Raw genomic sequence first — 19,998 nt, forward strand, 5'->3', positions numbered from 1 at the left:
TGGTATAAAATATATGTTACTACGTGGTATAGAGTATATACACATAAAATTATATGTACCATCCGTAGAATAGCGAACACTAAATTATGCTGGGTATAAAAAGTGTTGGCATAATTTAAAATATTAAAACTAATCCACCCTCGCCCCAAAGTGGCTTGATCAGGCATAAGACACGGGCTGGGTGGAAAAAGATTAAAAAACAAGACTAAACCGAAGTGCAGCTTCATCTCATCAGTTAACATCTTATCAGTTAACAATAAATGAAACTTCAATGACAAAGTTAAAAATTACTAATGAAGCAGTTGACATCAAAGTCCACATTTAACCCGTCGGGCACCAGTGTATGTAGCGTGTGTATCCATAAAGATTCCTTTTGACTAATGGTTCTCACTAGATGTGCCCCTCTCCATGGTTTGTTGAACTTATCAATGGCCCAAAATGACAAGTGACGTGGGTTTCTATTGTGGACCTGATCAAAATGTCTGCTAACATTATGTTTGTCATGACCTTTTAATATGTTCTTAATATGTTCTTTAATTCGAACCATCAATGGTCTTTTGGTTCTCCCTACATATTGTAGATTACATGTGCACTGTAATACGTATACCACACCTTCCGTATGGCAACTAATAAAGTCTTTAATCGGATAACTTGTATTAGTATGGGTACCCAAAAATTCAGTCCTCTTGAGTTGAGGACCTTTTGTGTGTAAGCACGCAAAGCAATACTTGCAAGGAAAAAAACCTTTTTTATTAAAAAAAGTAAAACCACTCCTAGGAGGCGGGTCAACTACGTTTTTGACCAACATGTCCCGAACTGTAGGAGCTCTTTTATAGACAATTTTAGGTTTGGCAGGCAGAATCTTCTTTAAATGTTTGTCTGCAGTTAGTATATGCCAATGTTTCCTAAAAAGTTTTTCCACATCCTTATGTTGAATACTGTAGTCTAAAACAATAACTGGTGCTTCCAAATTATGTTGAGGTCTCATACTGCCTTGTAGCATAATCTTCCTGTCTAACCCAGCAACTGTTTCAATTTGTTGCTGAATAAAGTGTTCCGAATATCCTTTCTTTTGAAAACTTTCCCCAATGAACCGAGCTTGAGACAAGAAATCAGTGTCCCTAGTGCAATTTTGTCTAATACGGACAAGTTGTCCTTTTGGAATATTCAATAGCCACGATTTGTAATGACAACTTTTCAGTGATAAATAACTGTTCGTGTCTACACTTTTGAAGTGGGTTTTAGTGATCAGCTGTTTCTTCATTATTGTGATGTCTAAATCTAAGAAATTCACTGTTTTATCACTAATGTTCACCACCAATTTGATATTTTGATCATTTTCGTTCAAGCCTGTAAAGAATTCTTCCAGAGTATTCCTGGATCCATTCCAAACAATCAGCACATCATCAATGTACCTTTTGTACAGAGACAATTCAGGTGGGGTATTCAAATATACTGCTTCTTCTTCCCACTGTGCCATAAACGCATTAGCCACCGAAGGGGCAAATTTAGCCCCCATGGCAATGCCCGTCTTTTGGTTGTAATAAGTTTGGTTATACCAAAAATAGTTGGATTTCAGGCAGAACTCCAGGCATTTAATAAGGAACTTGCGTTGCTTGCAGATTAAGGTGGTATAATTTCTTAAAAGCCATTTAGTTGCGCTGCAAGCTTAGTGATGTTTCACAATAGTGTATAAAGAAGACACGTCAGCAGTGGCAAGTATTGTATTCCCTTCTGAAACTGGTATTTCTTCCAATATTTGCAGGACATGTTTTGTGTCTCTCAAATAGGACTTGGTCTGCTGAACCGCCGACTGCAAGAAATGGTCCAAATATTGGCCCATCCTTGCAGTCAGGGAATCAATCCCATTAACGATTGGCCTGCCCGGAGGGTTGATTTTATCCTTGTGTAATTTCGGGATGGTATAGATGACAGGGATTCTGCACGTTTCTGGAAGCAGAAACATCGCCTCTTTTTTATTTAAGATGTCTTTTTTCTTGCCTAAATGGATCAGTTGTTTTAATTGCGATTTATAGTTGGCGATGGGGTTAGATGGTAATTTTATGTATGTGTCCTCATCTTGAAGTTGTCCAAGGAGTTCTTGATGGTATTGCTCCTTGGATTGGACCACAACACCTCCCCCTTTGTCCGCCGGGCGAATCACTATGTCCTTACGTTTTTTTAGGCTTTGTATCCCTCTTTTGATATGAGGGGGATCAGAAACTTTCTTTAGTTTCAGATCATCCAAATCTTGGAGCACTAATTTTTTAAAAACATCTATATGTTGTCCATTACCAACCTGAGGGTTGAACACAGAATTGTTTCGAAGCGTGCTGTGTTGTATAGTATCAACATCTAAGGATGTGGATAATTGGAAGGTGTGGTATACGTATTACAGTGCACATGTAATCTACAATATGTAGGGAGAACCAAAAGACCATTGATGGTTCGAATTAAAGAACATATTAAGAACATATTAAAAGGTCATGACAAACATAATGTTAGCAGACATTTTGATCAGGTCCACAATAGAAACCCACGTCACTTGTCATTTTGGGCCATTGATAAGTTCAACAAACCATGGAGAGGGGCACATCTAGTGAGAACCATTAGTCAAAAGGAATCTTTATGGATACACACGCTACATACACTGGTGCCCGACGGGTTAAATGTGGACTTTGATGTCAACTGCTTCATTAGTAATTTTTAACTTTGTCATTGAAGTTTCATTTATTGTTAACTGATAAGATGTTAACTGATGAGATGAAGCTGCACTTCGGTTTAGTCTTGTTTTTTAATCTTTTTCCACCCAGCCCGTGTCTTATGCCTGATCAAGCCACTTTGGGGCGAGGGTGGATTAGTTTTAATATTTTAAATTATGCCAACACTTTTTATACCCAGCATAATTTAGTGTTCGCTATTCTACGGATGGTACATATAATTTTATGTGTATATACTCTATACCACGTAGTAACATATATTTTATACCACGTAGTAATATATATTTTATCTATTTATATACATCCCATCTATATTTTATATTATTATATTTTTTTAATATTCATATGAATTTTATATATATATATTTTTTATATTCGATGGTAAAAAATCCTCCCTGGCTTAATCATCCACATAATATCCATATACAGCTGCGTTCATACACGCTCTGTAATACAATGTTTTGTCAAATTTCACTGGCAATTATCATTGTTAATATACACAGTGGTGGTCCAGTCCTTGTATCAGGCGATCCAGCATAGTTCGTTTTTCTGTCCACTACTGTCCAGTATCCCACTGGACATGCTTGCCCAAACGAATCGGTCAGGTCACTGTAGTGTTTCCCACACTTAAAATGGCCGCGGTGCGCTCTAAGGGCATCCAGTACTCAAAATGGCCGAATTCAATTTCCGCTTTTGGCTCTATTTAATGGGAGCCAGTCTAACCAATCCCCAGCCTCTGATGAAGTCACGTGCCGTGACGCAACGCCTAAGGCATTTTGGACGTAACCGGAAGTGACGCGGCATCCCGTTTGTAAACATCGCTGCTCGTCACCACATGTTGCTGAATTTTATTTTTATTTTGAATTTTCCATGTTTGGACTACAATTTTAAATCTATTGTTTGAATAAACATATCCCTGTTGGGAATTACTTCACTATGGGAGTTTTTTTCTGTTGACATCCCTGGCTATTATATGGATACGGCGCGGCCATCTTTGTGAAGCCCAGGAACTTGTACTCAGTGGGAAGGACACATCTCTGGAGAGAGTGCCTAGACACCGCAGACCATCCATTGGGAGAGGAGATCGAATTGCAGGCTTTCCATTTGAGGATTTCCAAGGCTGATTACCCTGTATGGGGGAGGTAAGCGCATTGTGAGCCCACCTGTCGTGTGGATGTTTCCATCATTGCACAAGAGTCACAGCATATTGCTTCCTTATTTTCACTCAGGAATCACCATAATTGTTTTGCTATTTTGGGACATTTTATTTACCAACGTTTATTAGCGTTTATTGGACACCGTTCACTCTGATTATTGATTGCACACCCCACCCATTTAGTGGTTTTTTGTGTGTTCATGTCAGGCCCTCCATATTGGAGGATCTCTTTCACTGTTTAATATTGTCACTCATTATTCACATTGTTGATGTGGTTTTTGCACCATTTATTCATATTTTTGCGCTCATCACTTTCTTTATTCATTTCCTTTATTTGTTGTTAGCACAATTCAGATTTGAGCCGCATTAATTTATATTTAGTTTGTTTGCATATTTTTTCACCCCCACTTTGTTAGTATTGACCAGCGCTTCAGTTCCCCCCTTTCTTTACTTTATGTTTATATTCTGTTATCTTCACTGAAGTATTCCAGTAAATGTTATGTTTGTACAAAGGCGGTAATGGTTCATCTGAGCTTGGAAAAACAGCACAAACTCAGTTGAGTGACACCTCGGGGGGGGGGGGGGGGGAATGCCAGCTAAGGCAATTGGCAACAGATTATATACAAATATGTACAGTATAGTACCACTTGAACATAACCTGAAAGGATAAGCAGAGATTGCGTGACAATACTTCTAGAAAGAGGAACTCAGGCCGACCTGTTTAGCTTCATCGCTCATTGGGATTAAAGGTTAAACGTAGATGGTGTGAGGGCCCTTTAAGTAGCAATGGCAGAATATCACTGTTTGCAGATTTGATGGTCTTCACCGACAGTCGGAGCTCATTTAATTGTATCCAATAAGGTGTAGTAAGAGTGGTAGTATATCTGACTGTAGCTAAAGATGCTTATGTAGGGTGTTCAAGTAAAGGTGAAGTGTTACCAAAGTAAAGCTGTCTGTAGTGTCCCAGTGAAACAACAAAGGAAAGGCGTGCAAAGATGGGCAATGGCCCTCTCATCAATGACCAGACCGATTCAATGATTTCCAGCTAGCAAATCGCAGATGGATGTCCTGGCTGCGGAGCTGCTTTTGCCGATCATCCATTGTGGTGCACGAAACGTGGATTGCTGCACTGTAGAGGTGGTGCTGGTCAGATGTTTGCTGAACGACAGGCAATGCTGGACCCCCCTCTCAGCCAGGTCAGATGACTGCAGACCATGTGGCCGCGTCCTCACTCTCTCCACACAGACATCCCTCTCACATGAGGCCCAGGAGGAAGAAGAGTGTGGGGTGGATCTCTGGTCTCTTTTATAGCTCTTCCCCGCAATCTCTCTGGTGATTGCAAGGATCCCTGGGATATATAGCCCGGGTGTACAGTCAGGCGAACAGCAATGTGATGGTACTACTAGTCTCCCAACCCCTTTTTGGTTTGGCTCCCGAATATGTCAGTCCAGTAACGCTGGGCACTAGAGGGACAATATGACAGAGCAGGGAATAGCTGTTCATTGCAAATGTAGTCCAAATTGCTACATCCTCCCCCACTTAAGTCTTTTGTCCCCGAAGACACAGAGCACAACCTATAGAATCGCCTCACTGTATTCTAAGAAAATGGTTAATTAGGCTAGGGGGGAATACACTCCCCTCTTCGGGTGGCATGGATCGGCAAGCTTTCTCGGCCCCATTCCTCAGCGTAGGCCTCCGGACAGGAAGATGGAGGTACTCGGACAGTCTCGGATATAAGCAGCAGATGGTTTCGGTGTTGGGTCTTCAGAGGCCCATTCCTGCCCTCTGGCCAAATCTGGTATACAGGAAGTCTGAGCGTTTAACCTTACATTGTCTGTAAAGGATTATTCAATCTCTGAGTTGTAGGTTCTGAACCCTAACTTTGAGATAAAAGTTTTTCTTGTTCCTCTGTTCTGTTGGTGGAGGTTTCTTGGCTTTCTCATAGGCCATCTTCATATTCTTCTGAAGCCTGTCAACATAACCCCGGTAGGAGGACCGAGGGGTACGATCAAACGATGTTCCAAATCCAGGTCCACTGGTATGAGCTCATCTTCCAAACATTAGTCTGTAGGGGGGAGTACCCAGTACAATCGTTGTTAGGTGCTATTAAAAGCATGAACTACTGCATGCAGCTATATGGTCTCCCCAATGCTGTTTCTTCTGAGGGAAGGGTCCCCAACATATTCAGCAGGGTACCGTTGAAACGCTCGGGTTGAGGGTGGTAAGGAGTGGTCCTGGATTTCCTAATACTTCTGATTGACTTGCTCTCGAAGTCTTGACCTTTGTCTGAGTGTAGGCGTTGAGGCAGCCCATAATGAATAACTTCTCCGCTAGGGTTTTTTTTGCTACAGTACTGGCCTGCTTAACCCTAGTTGGAGAAAGATTGGGCATAGCGGATGACATGATCTGTCACAACCAGGACATTACTCTGCCCACTCAAGTCAGGCTCCAAACACCAAATCAATGCACACCAACTCCATTGGCCCCAACTCTGGAGATGGCCCATTGGGGCTGCCCTGCCAGGTAAAGTGTTTCTCTGAGTGCACCTGATGCAAGAGCAACAGTAGATTTCCACCTTGGCTCTCATGGATAGCCAGTAAAATTGATCTCTGACTAACTTGAAGGTTCTGTCCGGGCCTAAGTGACCATGATCATCATGAAGGGCGGTCAACACTTTTTTGTTTTTTTATTTTTTATTTTGTCACCATTTTCTCAGGAACGGTTGACAAACGCACTCTGGCTCCTCAGATGGGCCTCTCCGGTAGGACTCCATACTCTAATCGCATTTTTTCCCACTCTCTGCCCTGGTTCACACTGGGTACGATTTGGAACGATTTGAGATGCGATTTGACATGTCAATTAAATTGCAGCCAAAATCGCGGTAAAATCGCGCATTTTACTGCGATTTTGAATTCGCAGCAGTGTGAACCTAGGCTAAATGGACTACTTTTGCATTTGCATTTTGCATTTTAAAATACACCCATCATAGACATTCTAGATTCTTCATTTCTGAAGCCTCGTACACACGCACGATTTTCTCGGCAAGAAAACTGCTGGCAAAGCTTTCTTGCAGAGTAAACCGGGCGTGTGTACGAGGCTTTGAGGTTTCTCGTCAAGAAAACTGCCCAGAATCTAGACGAAAAAAATGGAGAACCTGTTCTCTATTTTCTCGTCAGGATGATTCTCGGCAGTGTTTTCCTGCCGAGAAATCCAAGCGTCTGTATACTTGCCTGTCGCCGTGAAACCCGCGCATGCCCAAAATTACTTTGACGCATGCGCGGTAGCTTCCAAGGCATGGGTAGGGTGTAGCTAGATGGCGGCGAAGGGATTGAATGTAACGAGCGCATGCTCGTCATAGTCGATGTCGCCACGTTCGTGCCATTCAAAAGAACGGTAGTTCTTTTTGAATGGAGTGTGTGTACACTCGGCAAGAGAATATTGGCAAGAATTTTTTTTTTTTATGATGTGGATAGTTTTAAGACTAATCATGGCTTTGTGCATAGTTGCTCATTAACTGCAGTATTCAAATACTATGTATGTGTTTGTTTCTTGCAACAAAAAAGACTTGCAGATGCTTAAGCTGCATCTGAGCAGCTTGGGTTTAACAATCACTTTCCTTATGGTCTATGAACATCATGCAGATTGTTCCACATATGTATTTAGTTTTGGCATTGCAGCTGAGGCTGGGTTCACACTGGTCCGACAAACGCTCCGACATTGGGCACTCATGACGTGTGAAAATCAATGTTTCCCTATGAGAGTCGTCTTAACTAGTCCGACACAAGTCGGTCTGACTTTGAAAATGCTCCCTGTACTACTTTGGTCCGACTTTGATCCTACTTCAGCCCATTGAATATCATTTGAAGTCGGACCAAAGTAGGAGCCTTGTCCTTGCCATCCGACTTTTGACATCCGACATGTGATTACAACAGCAGTAAAAGGAATTTATCTCGCACTGGGATTGTTTTGATTGGTCAAAGGACAAGTCAGACTGTCACAAAGTCGGATCAAAGTAGTATCGTGTTCATGAAAGTCGGATGGATGTCTGACCAATTTAGGAATGATGTCGCAGAGCAAAGTAGGATGAAAGTTGTATGACTGTTGTGTCGTATCAGTGTGAACCCAGCCTTATGCTCAACGGCGGGAAGTGTTTTTTTTTTATTTATTTTTTATTTGCCAATATGGTGGTTGTAGGTAGCATCTTCAATTTGTAATCCAAACTGAAACTAATCGAATTATGTCGTGTGTGTTTTTTAATTTTATTTTTCTTGTAGACATCTTTGTGCACTTAAAACAGGCGAAAATATTAAGGCCCGGATTCACGTAGCACTTACGCCGACGTATCTACAGATACGCCGCGTAAGTGTAAATGTGCGCCGTCGAATCTATGCGCCGTGCCCATAGAACTAGATACGCCTGAAAATAGGCTTCCTTCGAACGACGTAACTTTCCTAAGCATATTTACGCTGGCCGCCTAATTGCAAATATGCAAATGAGGGAAATACGGCGATTCACGAACGTAGTTGCGCCCAGCGCATAATATACGTGGTTTGCGTAAGCCTTACGTCCGGCGTATAGTTATTCCAAATTTATAGGAGGCGCATCCCATGCAAAGGTATGGACCACGGAACAGCCGTCGTATTTTACGTCGTACTACATGAATCGGGCTGGGCGTAGGTTACGTTCAGTGATTCAACGTATCTTAGGCGTTCGTTCCGACGTGATCCTGATCATGCGCACTGGGATGCGTTCACGGGACAGCGCATGTGCCGTTCGTTCGGCCCATCATTTGCATTGGGTCACGGTTCATTTAAATGGATCACGCTCACCTTCCACCTACTTTAAACTAGGCGGGCTTACGCCAATGATTTTACGTTGCGCCGGCGCAACGTTGGGAGCGTTTTCATTGTGAATTGGGTGCTTGCCTCTCTGATTTACGTCGGCATATGAGATGCGCTACGCCCGCCTAAAAATGCGCCGATCTACCTGAATCCGGCCCTAAATGTCTAATACGACTTTATTTGACTTTGTCTAATTACCATTTAAATGGTTATCCATGTTCTTGCATCTTTTTCGGACCCTAAGCTAACTGTTCCGCTTCACTTCAATGATTTGTTATATCACTGGATATAATCAAAGTGCCTGATTAGTGTATTAGTGCTGTGACTGTAAACATGCTGCCAGGAAGAGCACAAAGCAAGCAAATTACCTGGTAAACGTTCTGTTTTGCTTCTTCATTGTCAAACAGGTTGGGAGTATGTTTCAATCATTTATTTATTTTTTCACCCAAATTTACTATTACTGTAGAGGTTCAGACTGTATTGCCTATTGGGGTGCTTTGGGTACAAAAAATGGCTGTGCAAAATTACAAATCCTTTAGCTGATGGTTTTTTTTTTTTAGTTGTATATTTAGCAGCTGGTCTGTAGTTTATAAATAAGATATTTGGTGAAATCCTTAAACCTCGTACACATAATCAGAGTTACATCAGACTTTTCCGTGGATTTTGTTCCCAAGGGCGTTGGCCATGAACTCGAAATGCATACAGAAGGCAAATTTTCAGTCAAAACCTAAATGTGGTGTTTTTTTTTTTTTTTTTCTTCTCTTTAGCGCCACCCTTTGGGCAACTTTTGCTAATGTCTTAATGTTTTAACATTGGTTCTGGTTCTGAGCATGCGTGTTTGTACTTGGACGGCTTTGTGTAGACACAATCGGATAATATTGCCAGACAGTTGGCTGTTCATGCTCACCAACTGTCATTTGTTGTCGTTAATTCAGCCAACAATTGTCTGATGGAGCTTACACATGGTAGGATTATCCAACAACATGTCCATCAGACAATAATTGTCGTAAAATTGGATCGTGTGTGGCTTTTATTCTAGAATTGTTAAATGGCATATTCCCTCCTAAAGTGTCAATGTTCCCACTTAACAAGATTGCTTCATTGCGTTGGCGAAGAGTTCTTCTGTATAACCAATACATTTTGTGATGTGTTTATTTATTTTTTTATTTATTTTTTTCTCTCCACAGCTGCTTATTGGGGTGATATTGCTTTGGATGAAGAGGACCTGAAATGGTTTCAAGTTAACAGATCACTAGACCAAGAAGAAACCAACAACCAGACTGTATTTACAGCAGGTTAGTGAATTTTAATGTTTTTAAATGTACCCTCTTTGAAGGTAATGTAATCTTACAATTAGGTTGTCTTATGACAAATCATTGGGGTTCAAACATCCATCCAAAACTTTAAATGCATCACTAGTGCTGCACTGGAGAGAATTCTTGTTGGGCCGTGTATTAGTGCTCAGACGAACACACTTAGACAGAATTTTAATGGTTCAAAGAATGTCAGGCAAAATAGTCGGCCCTCACGCATGTTCACTTCATCAAATATGGCCCTCTTGTACAGGGGCAAAATGATATTGCTCTATGGAGTCCATACCTCTCAATAGAAGAGAGGAATTTGCTTGCTTTGGAAACCGCTGCTTGGCATTGCATGCTATTAAACTTGGGTAGATCATAAGCCTAATGATGGATCGTATCTATGATCTGTAGATACTCTTGAATAGTTACTTGGCATATAGAACATTCTGCAGCGGGGCCCAAATAACTGGTGACGGGATCCTCCTTTTATCCTGACCTGCCTGCTGTCCATTTGGATTACACTGGACCCCACACTGCAACCTGTTTGAACTCCTGTACAGCCACACAGTTTGACACCTTACTACAAAATTTTCGTTTTTAAATGTCAATTGTCTGTTAAAACCGTATAAATCCTATAACAAAACTCACACATTGGTTATCCTGCATTTCTGAACTATGTACTTGGTGGGGATGCCAGATTTTACATGCCAGACCTAAATCCTTCTTCTTTATTAGATTATCATACAGCTGTAGTTCCAAACACAAAAGTACTACATATAATAATGGCTTTAGGGTAGTTCCAAAGAGGAGACTTATTTTACATAAACATATAAATGCTATTTAAATGTTTTTGTGTGGTTGTCTGAATAATGTGCATTGATGGATCAAATCCAGCAAAATGGTAGGCATTCTTGGGAATGAGGACCGCTGTCAGTATATTTATCAGGTGTGCGTATCTAATAGTGGATGTTTTTGTGTATAGATTATATAAAATATGTAACCACTATCTCATATTTCATAGCAGCATGAAATAGTTGTTTAAATGTTACAGTACCTTTTTTTTTATTTTTTACCACACCATGTTTGTTTTTGTACAGTGTTAATATATACCGTAGGGAAAGTAATCTCACCATAGTTGCCTTTTTTGAAGGGCTAGTATCAAAGTGCATTGGTACTAAGAACTATCAAAAATTTGGTACGCATGTTCAACTTTAGCACCCCCCCCCAATGTGCCTAGCAATTTATTAATGTCAGTTTAGCACTGCCCCCGTAGGGTTTGCTATGTATAAACTTCTGAGCGTCCCACTGATTATCCTGCAGCCAGATACTGGGATATTTTGCACTTGACCACCCACCCTCTTATCCACTAGTTATCCAGTCTAGGTCTGTATATTTGGTTTTTAGTATTTATTGGTAGGAGAAGGGATTAGTAAAATACTCCAACTTGAACTATATACAGTACAGATGAGGACAACTCACTTGGCCTCTTCAGCATTAACTAGGTAGCAGACTCTCTGCTATACTATACTGCACCTGTATGGGAGAATAAGTCCTTTGCTTGTTCTGGCAGCAGACTTGAAACTATATAAATCTTCAGGACACTCACTAGCATCCCCTTTGGCTGACACCCGTCTACTGACTCTCACAGGACAGGCCCCTCAAACTGATCTGAACTCGTGACCAGAAACGGATCCTTCCTGGTGTCTCCCTTCCAATCGGCTCTGCAGGACATCTGGGTTGCAGCTTTACTCGACACTAGCCTTGCCTGTACAGAGGAAGGGCAGCTGCTTCCTCCCTCCAGGACCCCACTCTCCAGCTGAAGACTCCGCGCACATCTTTCCTCACCGTGTGTGTATATATACAGTCACCCAGCATGCCTTGAGGCATTTTCCTCTACCAATGGCCAGGGCTGTAATTGTGCATATGCTTCAATTTGTCAGGGGACTCTGACATATTGGGGATCTAAACGGACCTCTGATTCAGCTTTTGAGTCAAAGAAAGGAGATTTGAGGACACAGCCTGCAATCCTAATCGGCCTCAGCTGCCAAGAATGAATAGACAGGAATAGCTCTGTACAGAGCTGCCCATTAATTCGCAAACTGAAGCACAGGAAACAGTTTACTATGCTTTAGTTATGAATGAACAGAGTTGGTGATTGGTACAGTACTGAAGATTTTAGTCGACCAAACTGACTAAAACTACATTGAGATTTGACGTCAAAACTAACACGTTTGTGGAGCTTTGTTCGATGGGGAAGTCCTGCTGGAGAAAGGGCCTTCCTAAAAGTTGGAAGGGCAGTTTTCTAAAATGGATTTACAGTACTTGTCACTGGAAACCCCTGAACTCAATTTTGGAGGGGTGTCTGCATATGTGTGGTGATCAGATGTCCACAAACTTTTTACTAGGTGGGATGGTGCGAATAGCCTGTGGCATAAAGGGCATGTATTAACCACTTAAGGATTGGACCAATATGCTGCTAAATGACCCAAGGGGTTTTTACAATTTAGCACTGCGTCGCTTTAACAGACAATTGCGCGGTCGTGCGACGTGGCTCCCAAACAAAATTGGTGTCCTTTTTTCCCCACAAATAGAGCTTTCTTTTGGTGGTATTTGATCACCTATGCGGTTTTTATTTTTTGCGCTATAAACAAAAATAGAGCGACAAATTTTTTTTACTTTTTGCTATAATAAATATCCCCCAAAAACATATATAAAAAAAATGTTTTCCTCAGTTTAGGCCGATACGTATTCTTCTACCTATTTTTGGTAAAAAAAAATCGCAATAATTTATCGGTTGGTTTGCGCAAAATTTATAGCGTTTACAAAAATAGGGGATAGTTTTATTGCATTTTTATTATTATTATTATTTTTTTTTTTTTTTTTTTTTTACTACTAATGGCGGCGATCAGCGTTTTTTTTCATGACTGTGACATTATGGCGGACACTTCGGACAATTTTGACACATTTTTGGGACAATTGTCATTTTCACAGCAAAAAATGCATTTAAATTGCATTGTTTATTGTGAAAATGACCATTGCAGTTTGGGAGTTAACCAAAGGGGGCGCTGTAGGAGTTAGGAGTGTAGGAGTGTGTGTTTACAACTGTAGGGGGGGTGTGGCTGTAGGACTGACATCGATCGAGTCTCCCTATAAAAGGGATCACTCGATCGATGCAGCCGCCACAGTGAAGCACGGGGAAGCCGTGTTTACATACGGCTCTCCCCGTTCTTCAGCTCCAGGGAGCGATCGCGACGGAGCAGCTATAAACGAATAGCCGCGCCGTCGTCCCGGATCGCTCCCCGCGGGAATCCGACCGCCGCATGTAGCGCCCCCGACCCACGGAAAGGCAGGGACGTACAGGTACGCCAATGTGCCTGTACGTGCCATTCTGCCGACGTATATCTACATGCGGCGGTCGGGAAGCGGTTAACTTGCTCACTGACCTCACCGGCTGCATGCTGTGTGAATATCTCCTAAACCGTGCTGGTTTAGGAGCTATTCATGGTACCTTCAGGTAAGCCTTATTGAAGGCTTACCTGTAATTACAAGTGAAAAATTGACTTCCCCCTTAATACAAATTCAAAATGACAAAAAAAGGTTTGCAAAATTAAAGCAGGGGTCTCAACTTTCTAAACCAAGCTTACGGTCCTTTAGGATTTAGGGGGGGGGCAGAATCTGGGCATTGGGTGTAGAAAATGCCCCATTGTTTTGAGTAGGAGGAATAGTGCCCCATCAATGGTGTTAGTAGGAAGAGCCATGCCCAATAATTGGTGTCAGTTGGAGGAATAGTGCCCCGAGTGCTGGAAAAGGCAGGCAAAGAGCTGCAGTTTGGAGACCACTGGTTTACAGGGCAGCAGGCTATAATTTTAAAAATGTTTCTTCTTGCATACCTTTTTGCAATATGCCTGCTATTTATATAAATGTATCAACATATTTTTCAGAACTGAATGCAGAAACCTGCTTTTGTCTAGACAAAGACATTTTTAGGAAGTAAAATAGTATGTGCCTTCCTAATGTGTTCATGACACTCTGTATCCCATTAAAAGACTTTTACAAATTCTCTTTCGGCACACTAAGGGCTTCTCTCAACCTGTATGTCCGTGGTTCCTTTCTTGAAAATGCATTAATTTTTCTATGGGGAGATTTGCCTGTACCTGGAGAAATTCCTATGAAATATAATACAGTGAATGACAGATTCAAGGGAGTTTTTATGGCCATTTAATGAACCTGCCAAATTCTCAAGAGGCAGCTGACAAAGACTCTGGGAAACAAATTAGCAACTGTAAAAACTTGTCATTTTAGTTAACTCTTCGGACCCATTCACACCAGGCACTGCAAGTAACTGTGCGTTGTTTTTTTTGTTTTTAGTGGTGTGTGTGTGTGTTGTTGTTGTTGTTGTTTTTTTTTTTTTTTTTTTTTTAACACCCTTGATGCCAGGGGAAATTAATTTTAAATTCAAGGAGGTCCGGTAGCTAAAATTTTCTTCCAACCGAGGTCTGACTCTCTTTTAAAAAAAAATCGCATCCACGTTTCATCAGCTGTCTCAATCAGGTTGTCACCATCAGAGTCTTGCTATAGATTAGTTAAGGGGTCCATTAGAGTCGTACAGACGGGGGGCAGGAGCTGGGCGGAGAAGCTTGCTGCAGTGGGTGGGGCGCACACGTGACGTTGCATCAGAAATGCAGCCTCCTTGTAAGCTGGACTGCAATTAGACACTTATCTTCCTTCTGTAAATTAATCTCCTCATCGACCATGTAATGTAGATGAACAAAGATGCAGTGTAGAAGTGAGTGTAGCCATACAGGAAACTAGCAAATTACTTGCTGAACGAAAGCCTGAAAAATGAAACACATGTAACTAGCACATCAAAGGACTGGTAAGCTGCAATATACAGTGAGGGGAAAATTATTTGCTCCCCTGCTGATTTTGTACGTTTTCCCACTGTCAAAGAAATGATCAGCCTATACTTTTGATGGTAGGTTTATTTTAACAGTGAGAAACGGAATAACAAATCCAGAAAAAAAAACACATTTCAAAAGTTCTAAATTGATTTGCATTTTAATAAGTAAAATAAGTATTCGATCCCCTATTAATCAGCAAGATTTCTGGCTCCCAGGTGTCTTCTATACAGGTAACGAGATGAGATGAGATTAGGAGCACTCTTAAAGGGAGTGCTGCTAATCTCAGCTTGTTGCCTATATAAGACATTCCTCAAAGGGCAGGTGAATAACCCCCACCAACCCCACAAATTCTGACAAACTACAAGAATTGATTATGCAAGAATAGGCTGCCATTAGTTGGTGTGGCCCAGAAGTTGGTTGATGGCATGCCAGGGCGACTTGCAGAGGTCTTGAAAAAGAAGGGTGAACACTGCAAATATTGACTCTTTGGATAAACTTCATTTAATTGCCAATGAAAGCCTTTGACACTTATGAAATGCTTGTAATTATACTTCAGTATACCATAGTAATGTCTGAGAAAGAGCAAATGCCACTGGAGCAGCAGACTGTGTGAAAATGTAATATTTGTGTCCTCAAAACCTTTGGCCACAGCTGTACATGCACATACATACATTCAAAAGCTATATCCACTGCATACTTCTGTCTCTCCTTGGTAATTTTCAACAGAAACATTGCTATTCCTGAGTGAAAAGACCCTGAGGCTGCAGCCATACCTGCACGTTTCCTAAATGCACAGGTGTAAAACGTGGTTCAACCACTTTTATTATTTCCTCCTAACCCCAAGTGTAAACCTACCCTTGGTGCATGGGGGGAAGCCAAGTTGACGTTTGCTTTGTAAAGAATACCCCATTTGGAGAAAAGAGTAAAGATTTTTGCTTGCACATGATTGATTGAAGTCCACATATCCTCTTGCTAATCTAAATGAAAATTTAGGGCTCGTGCATTTTTTATTGCTTCTAAACCTCTGTTGGCTTGGGTCTCTATGCACACATAAACTGTGAGGTGTTTGGAGGCATAAGCGTTTAGGGGCAGTAGAAAAACGTGAGGCTGTCGCGCTGTAAACATTTTTTCTTTTTTTTTACATGTCAAAATCAATTGTTCCCTATGAGCCCATTGATTTGAAATTGCGTCATGATTTTACTTGCATTGCGACTTTTGCGCTAAGGATCTTGAAGAGGAGCCCCCACGCCATACTCGGTCTGGTATGGATTTTTAAGGGGAACCCCTGTGCCAAAAAGTGTGCCCCCCCCTCAAAATTCATACCAGACCCCCTATCTGAGCATGCGTGCCAGGAAGGGGGGGAGGAGGGAGAGACAAGTGATTGGGACCAGGGCCTATTTCCAACAACCCTGACTGTTGGTTATTGGTCTGCGGGCAGGGGGCTTATCGGAATCGAAGCCCCCTTTAACAAGGGGGGGCCCCTGGATCCCGGCTCCCCACCCTATGTGAACAAGTGAGTCACCCTACCCATTCACCCCAAAAAAGTGTCCAAAAAATTTAAAACGGCACGCAGGTTTTTGACACGGTAATTTATTAAAGCGGCTCTGACATCTCTTCTCCTTCCGATTTTCATCCTCCGTCTTCATCCTCTGCTGGATCTCCTCTCTACGCTGTCTTCTCCCGCTGTTCTTCTGTTTGACGCTCTCTCTCGGTGTAATGCTAGGGCCGCTGTGTACCAATACTTATATAGCGAGACGGGGGCCACCTGGTGACATAATCTGGAGGCTCCACCCATTGCGACATCACCGCCCAGGGCATGATGGGGCGGTGACGTCACTAATGGTGAAGCCTCCGGATTATGTTGCTGGGTGGCCCCGCCCCTTGGCTATATAAGTATTGGCACACAGAGGAAGAACAGCAGGAGAAGACAGTGGAGAGAGGAGACCTGGCAGAGAGAACCGGAGGAGGATGAGATGCCGGAGCTGCTTTTAATAAATTACTTTGTCAACAACCTGCATGCTTTTATTTTTGACATTTGTTTAAAGGGGGCTTCCAGATTCCGCTAAGCGGTGGCAGAGAAACGCTGCTAAAAGCTAGCATGGCATCAACTCTAATACAAAAAGCTAAGCACATTTTTTACAGCTGCTTTTTCCTGGCGTTGGTAGTGGCTTTGTAGCTAATTTTTTCTAACTCCCTGTGTGCATGAGCCTTAGTGTGCAATGTACACTGCTCTAGTCCATTCGATAATTAACCGCAATATACTCAAATACCGTAACCAAGTAGTAATACTCCACAAATAATTGCCAACATGTCATGTTCACTATCTTTAATATATATATATATATATATATATATATATATATATATATATATATATATATATATATATATATATATATATATATATATATATATATATTGTATAAAAAAAATTATATTCGAGACCTAATCGGCACAATACTAATTTTGGATGCTTTGTTTGTTTTAATGAAATGACCTAATATGAAAGCTTTTTATAGGCTCCACATTCGATAGAGAACATGGCCATACATGAATGACTTTTTTGTTCCCGGATAGTTATTCAGTGCTTTTTAAGTAGAGGATAGTTATAAGCAGGCAAGGAGCACATTGGGATAGGAATGTTGTCCTAATTAGAGTTTTCCTCTTCCCTTTTCAGCAGTGTATAGCTATGATGTGAGCTGGATCTGACCTTCAGATTAAACACATCATGGGTATTTTTGTGGCTGTTAGAAGCCTTGAATGCGCTTCTTTCTACGCAACTTGTTTGTGCAGTGCTGAAGTGTGACATGCCCTTCGAACTGTCAAGTTTTCGCACTCTGGCCTTTGTGGAAAGTATACAAAATCTTCCTGTTTAGAGTTTTTTTGTGTCGTGGAGAGTTTTTCTTCTTTCGTCTCTATACCCCCCTCCAGATCTTGATGTTTTGTGATCCTAACTGCTTTGTTTGTTTCCCTACTGGGGGTCTCTGCACCTTTTTGTATCCTTTATGTTTAATATGAAGGAAGGCTCAGGAGATTTAGCTAGCAATTTGGATAGGAGTTTACTTGTGTCCTGCTGCTATTCCAAATCCTTTTTTAAGTGTGTGTGTGTGTGTGTGTGTGTATACGTTGTAAAATATATTGAAAAGGTTAAAAGATGCCTCCTTGCACGCTATGCACAATTGGACAAGTGAGTATTTTGACCAAATCATATTTTTTATGCATATTGGCCAACTCCCAAGCTGTACAAGCTTGAATGCTTATTGGATTTAAGCATATCAGTTGATGTGTATTTGTGTAATGAGGGAGGGTGTGGCCTAAGGACATCAGCACCCTATATCAAGGTGTGCATAATTGGGCAGCTTCTTTTCCCCAGGAAAAATGAGCCAAAAATGTAACTAACACTTTTTACAATGTTAACTTTTTTTCAAGGGGCATGATCACAGAACCTTTTTAAATGTTTGGTTGCAAATCGTCTTCCGGGTCGCAAGAAATGTGTTGAGAGAGAGAGAGATGCAAATTAAAATGATTGTAAATTATTATTATTTTATTTATTTATTTTTTACGTAATTTACCTGCTCTGTGCAGTGGTTTGGCACAGAGCAGCCCAATCTCCTTCTTGGGTTCCTGCCGGCACTCTGCCCCCCCCCCCCACTGAGTGCCCCCTATAGCAAGCCACTTGTTGTGGGAGCGCTCATGCATGCTTGCAGAGCGTGGCTCAGCCCCCTGCTTTTTCCTGACTGGCTGTAGTGGGAGCCAATGGCTTTGGCTGCTGAATCTCAGACAATCGGGAGGGGGAGATGCTGGGAGAGCCTTGAGTCACGTGCACATTTCTGGATCGTGAGTGGGCTTGGGTAAGTATTGGAGGCTGAGTAGGGAGCTGCACACGGGGAGGCCTTTATCACCTTCAGCCTTCACAACCACTTTAAAGGGGTTGTAAAGATTCGTGTTTTTCCACCTTCATGCATCCTATGCATGAAGGTGAAAAAACACCTTGCACCCTTGGGGGCCCCCCCTGTCTTTTACTTGCCTAACCCACGAAACTCAGTGGGCTCGTTCTCGCGTTTGGTTCCCCCAGCTTGAGGTGGCTTGTCATTGGAGTTTGATAGCGCAGCCATTGGCTCCCGCCGCTGTAGATCAAATCAATGACGTGTCGGGGGCAGGGCCGAGTGATACAGTTGGCAGCTATATCACGGGAGCGTGCCCGCAAGCTAACCCCCCATGGGATAGTGCTTCCCAAGAAGAGAGTTGGCTCTTGCGGGGAGGAGCTGAGACAGCTGCCGAGGGACCTCATAAGACCAGGATCGGGATAGATGGATAGGGATGATAGATAGATAGATAGATAGATAGATAGATAGATAGATAGAGATTATATATATATTCTCTCACACACTGCCAAATATTTGAAGATATGAAGCTACCAGAAAATTCTTATTGTCCAGTGCTATCATATTCCAAGAAGTACAAGGTGTTCAGTGCTTGGACATGGCCAAAGGTGAAACCTAACCACCACTGAAAAAATAAGGGGGGATTTTGGGACTTTAAATGAGGCACACGTGTAGTGCACCTCCATCCCTGGTACAGAATATGTAAAAAGGGAAATTTGGGACTTTGAGGCTGTGGACATGGTGTGGGTTAAAATAGGACTACATATTCATTAATCATAAAATTGCATAACATGTCTCAGAAAAAGAAAACACATAGAAGAAACACCATTACAGGTATGTTATTTCATAATGCAAACACAATATTTTGCTCCCCCCCCAAAAAAATGTTTTAATGATAATTAACCAAGATAACAAAAAAAAAAGAGTAAAAAAAAAGCAACAACATCCACCACTGGAGATAAAGCCACTCTAAATTACGGGCCCACCCAACCTTAAACAACCAGCCATGTGGGCCCACAGGTCAGGTTTCCCAGGCACAAAACTTGCTGTAAAAAAAATCAAAGAGCGTAAGTCTCCAGCATCAACATATTGCCAAGGTAACATCTATGGTAGGGTGTCCATCGGCCATTGGAATGCAAATGCGTAAAGGTGGCAAAACACGTGGCTGAGGCAGTGGAGAGTGAAAATAAAAAGG

The 19,998-nt window shown here is 41.8% G+C and overlaps 1 protein-coding gene across 1 annotated transcript in view; it reads left to right on the plus strand.

Moving 5' to 3' along the window:
* Positions 1 to 19,998, plus strand: part of TLL2 (tolloid like 2) — a 143,705-nt gene that overhangs the window by 54,959 nt on the left and 68,748 nt on the right. Inside the window, exon 2 of the mRNA XM_040362262.1 lies at positions 9,905 to 10,012. Coding sequence (XP_040218196.1) covers positions 9,905 to 10,012 — 108 coding nt within the window. The remainder of the gene's footprint in view (positions 1 to 9,904; positions 10,013 to 19,998) is intronic.

This window comes from Rana temporaria, chromosome 8 (genome assembly GCF_905171775.1).
Source record: "Rana temporaria chromosome 8, aRanTem1.1, whole genome shotgun sequence".
Taxonomy (NCBI): Eukaryota; Metazoa; Chordata; class Amphibia; order Anura; family Ranidae; genus Rana; species Rana temporaria.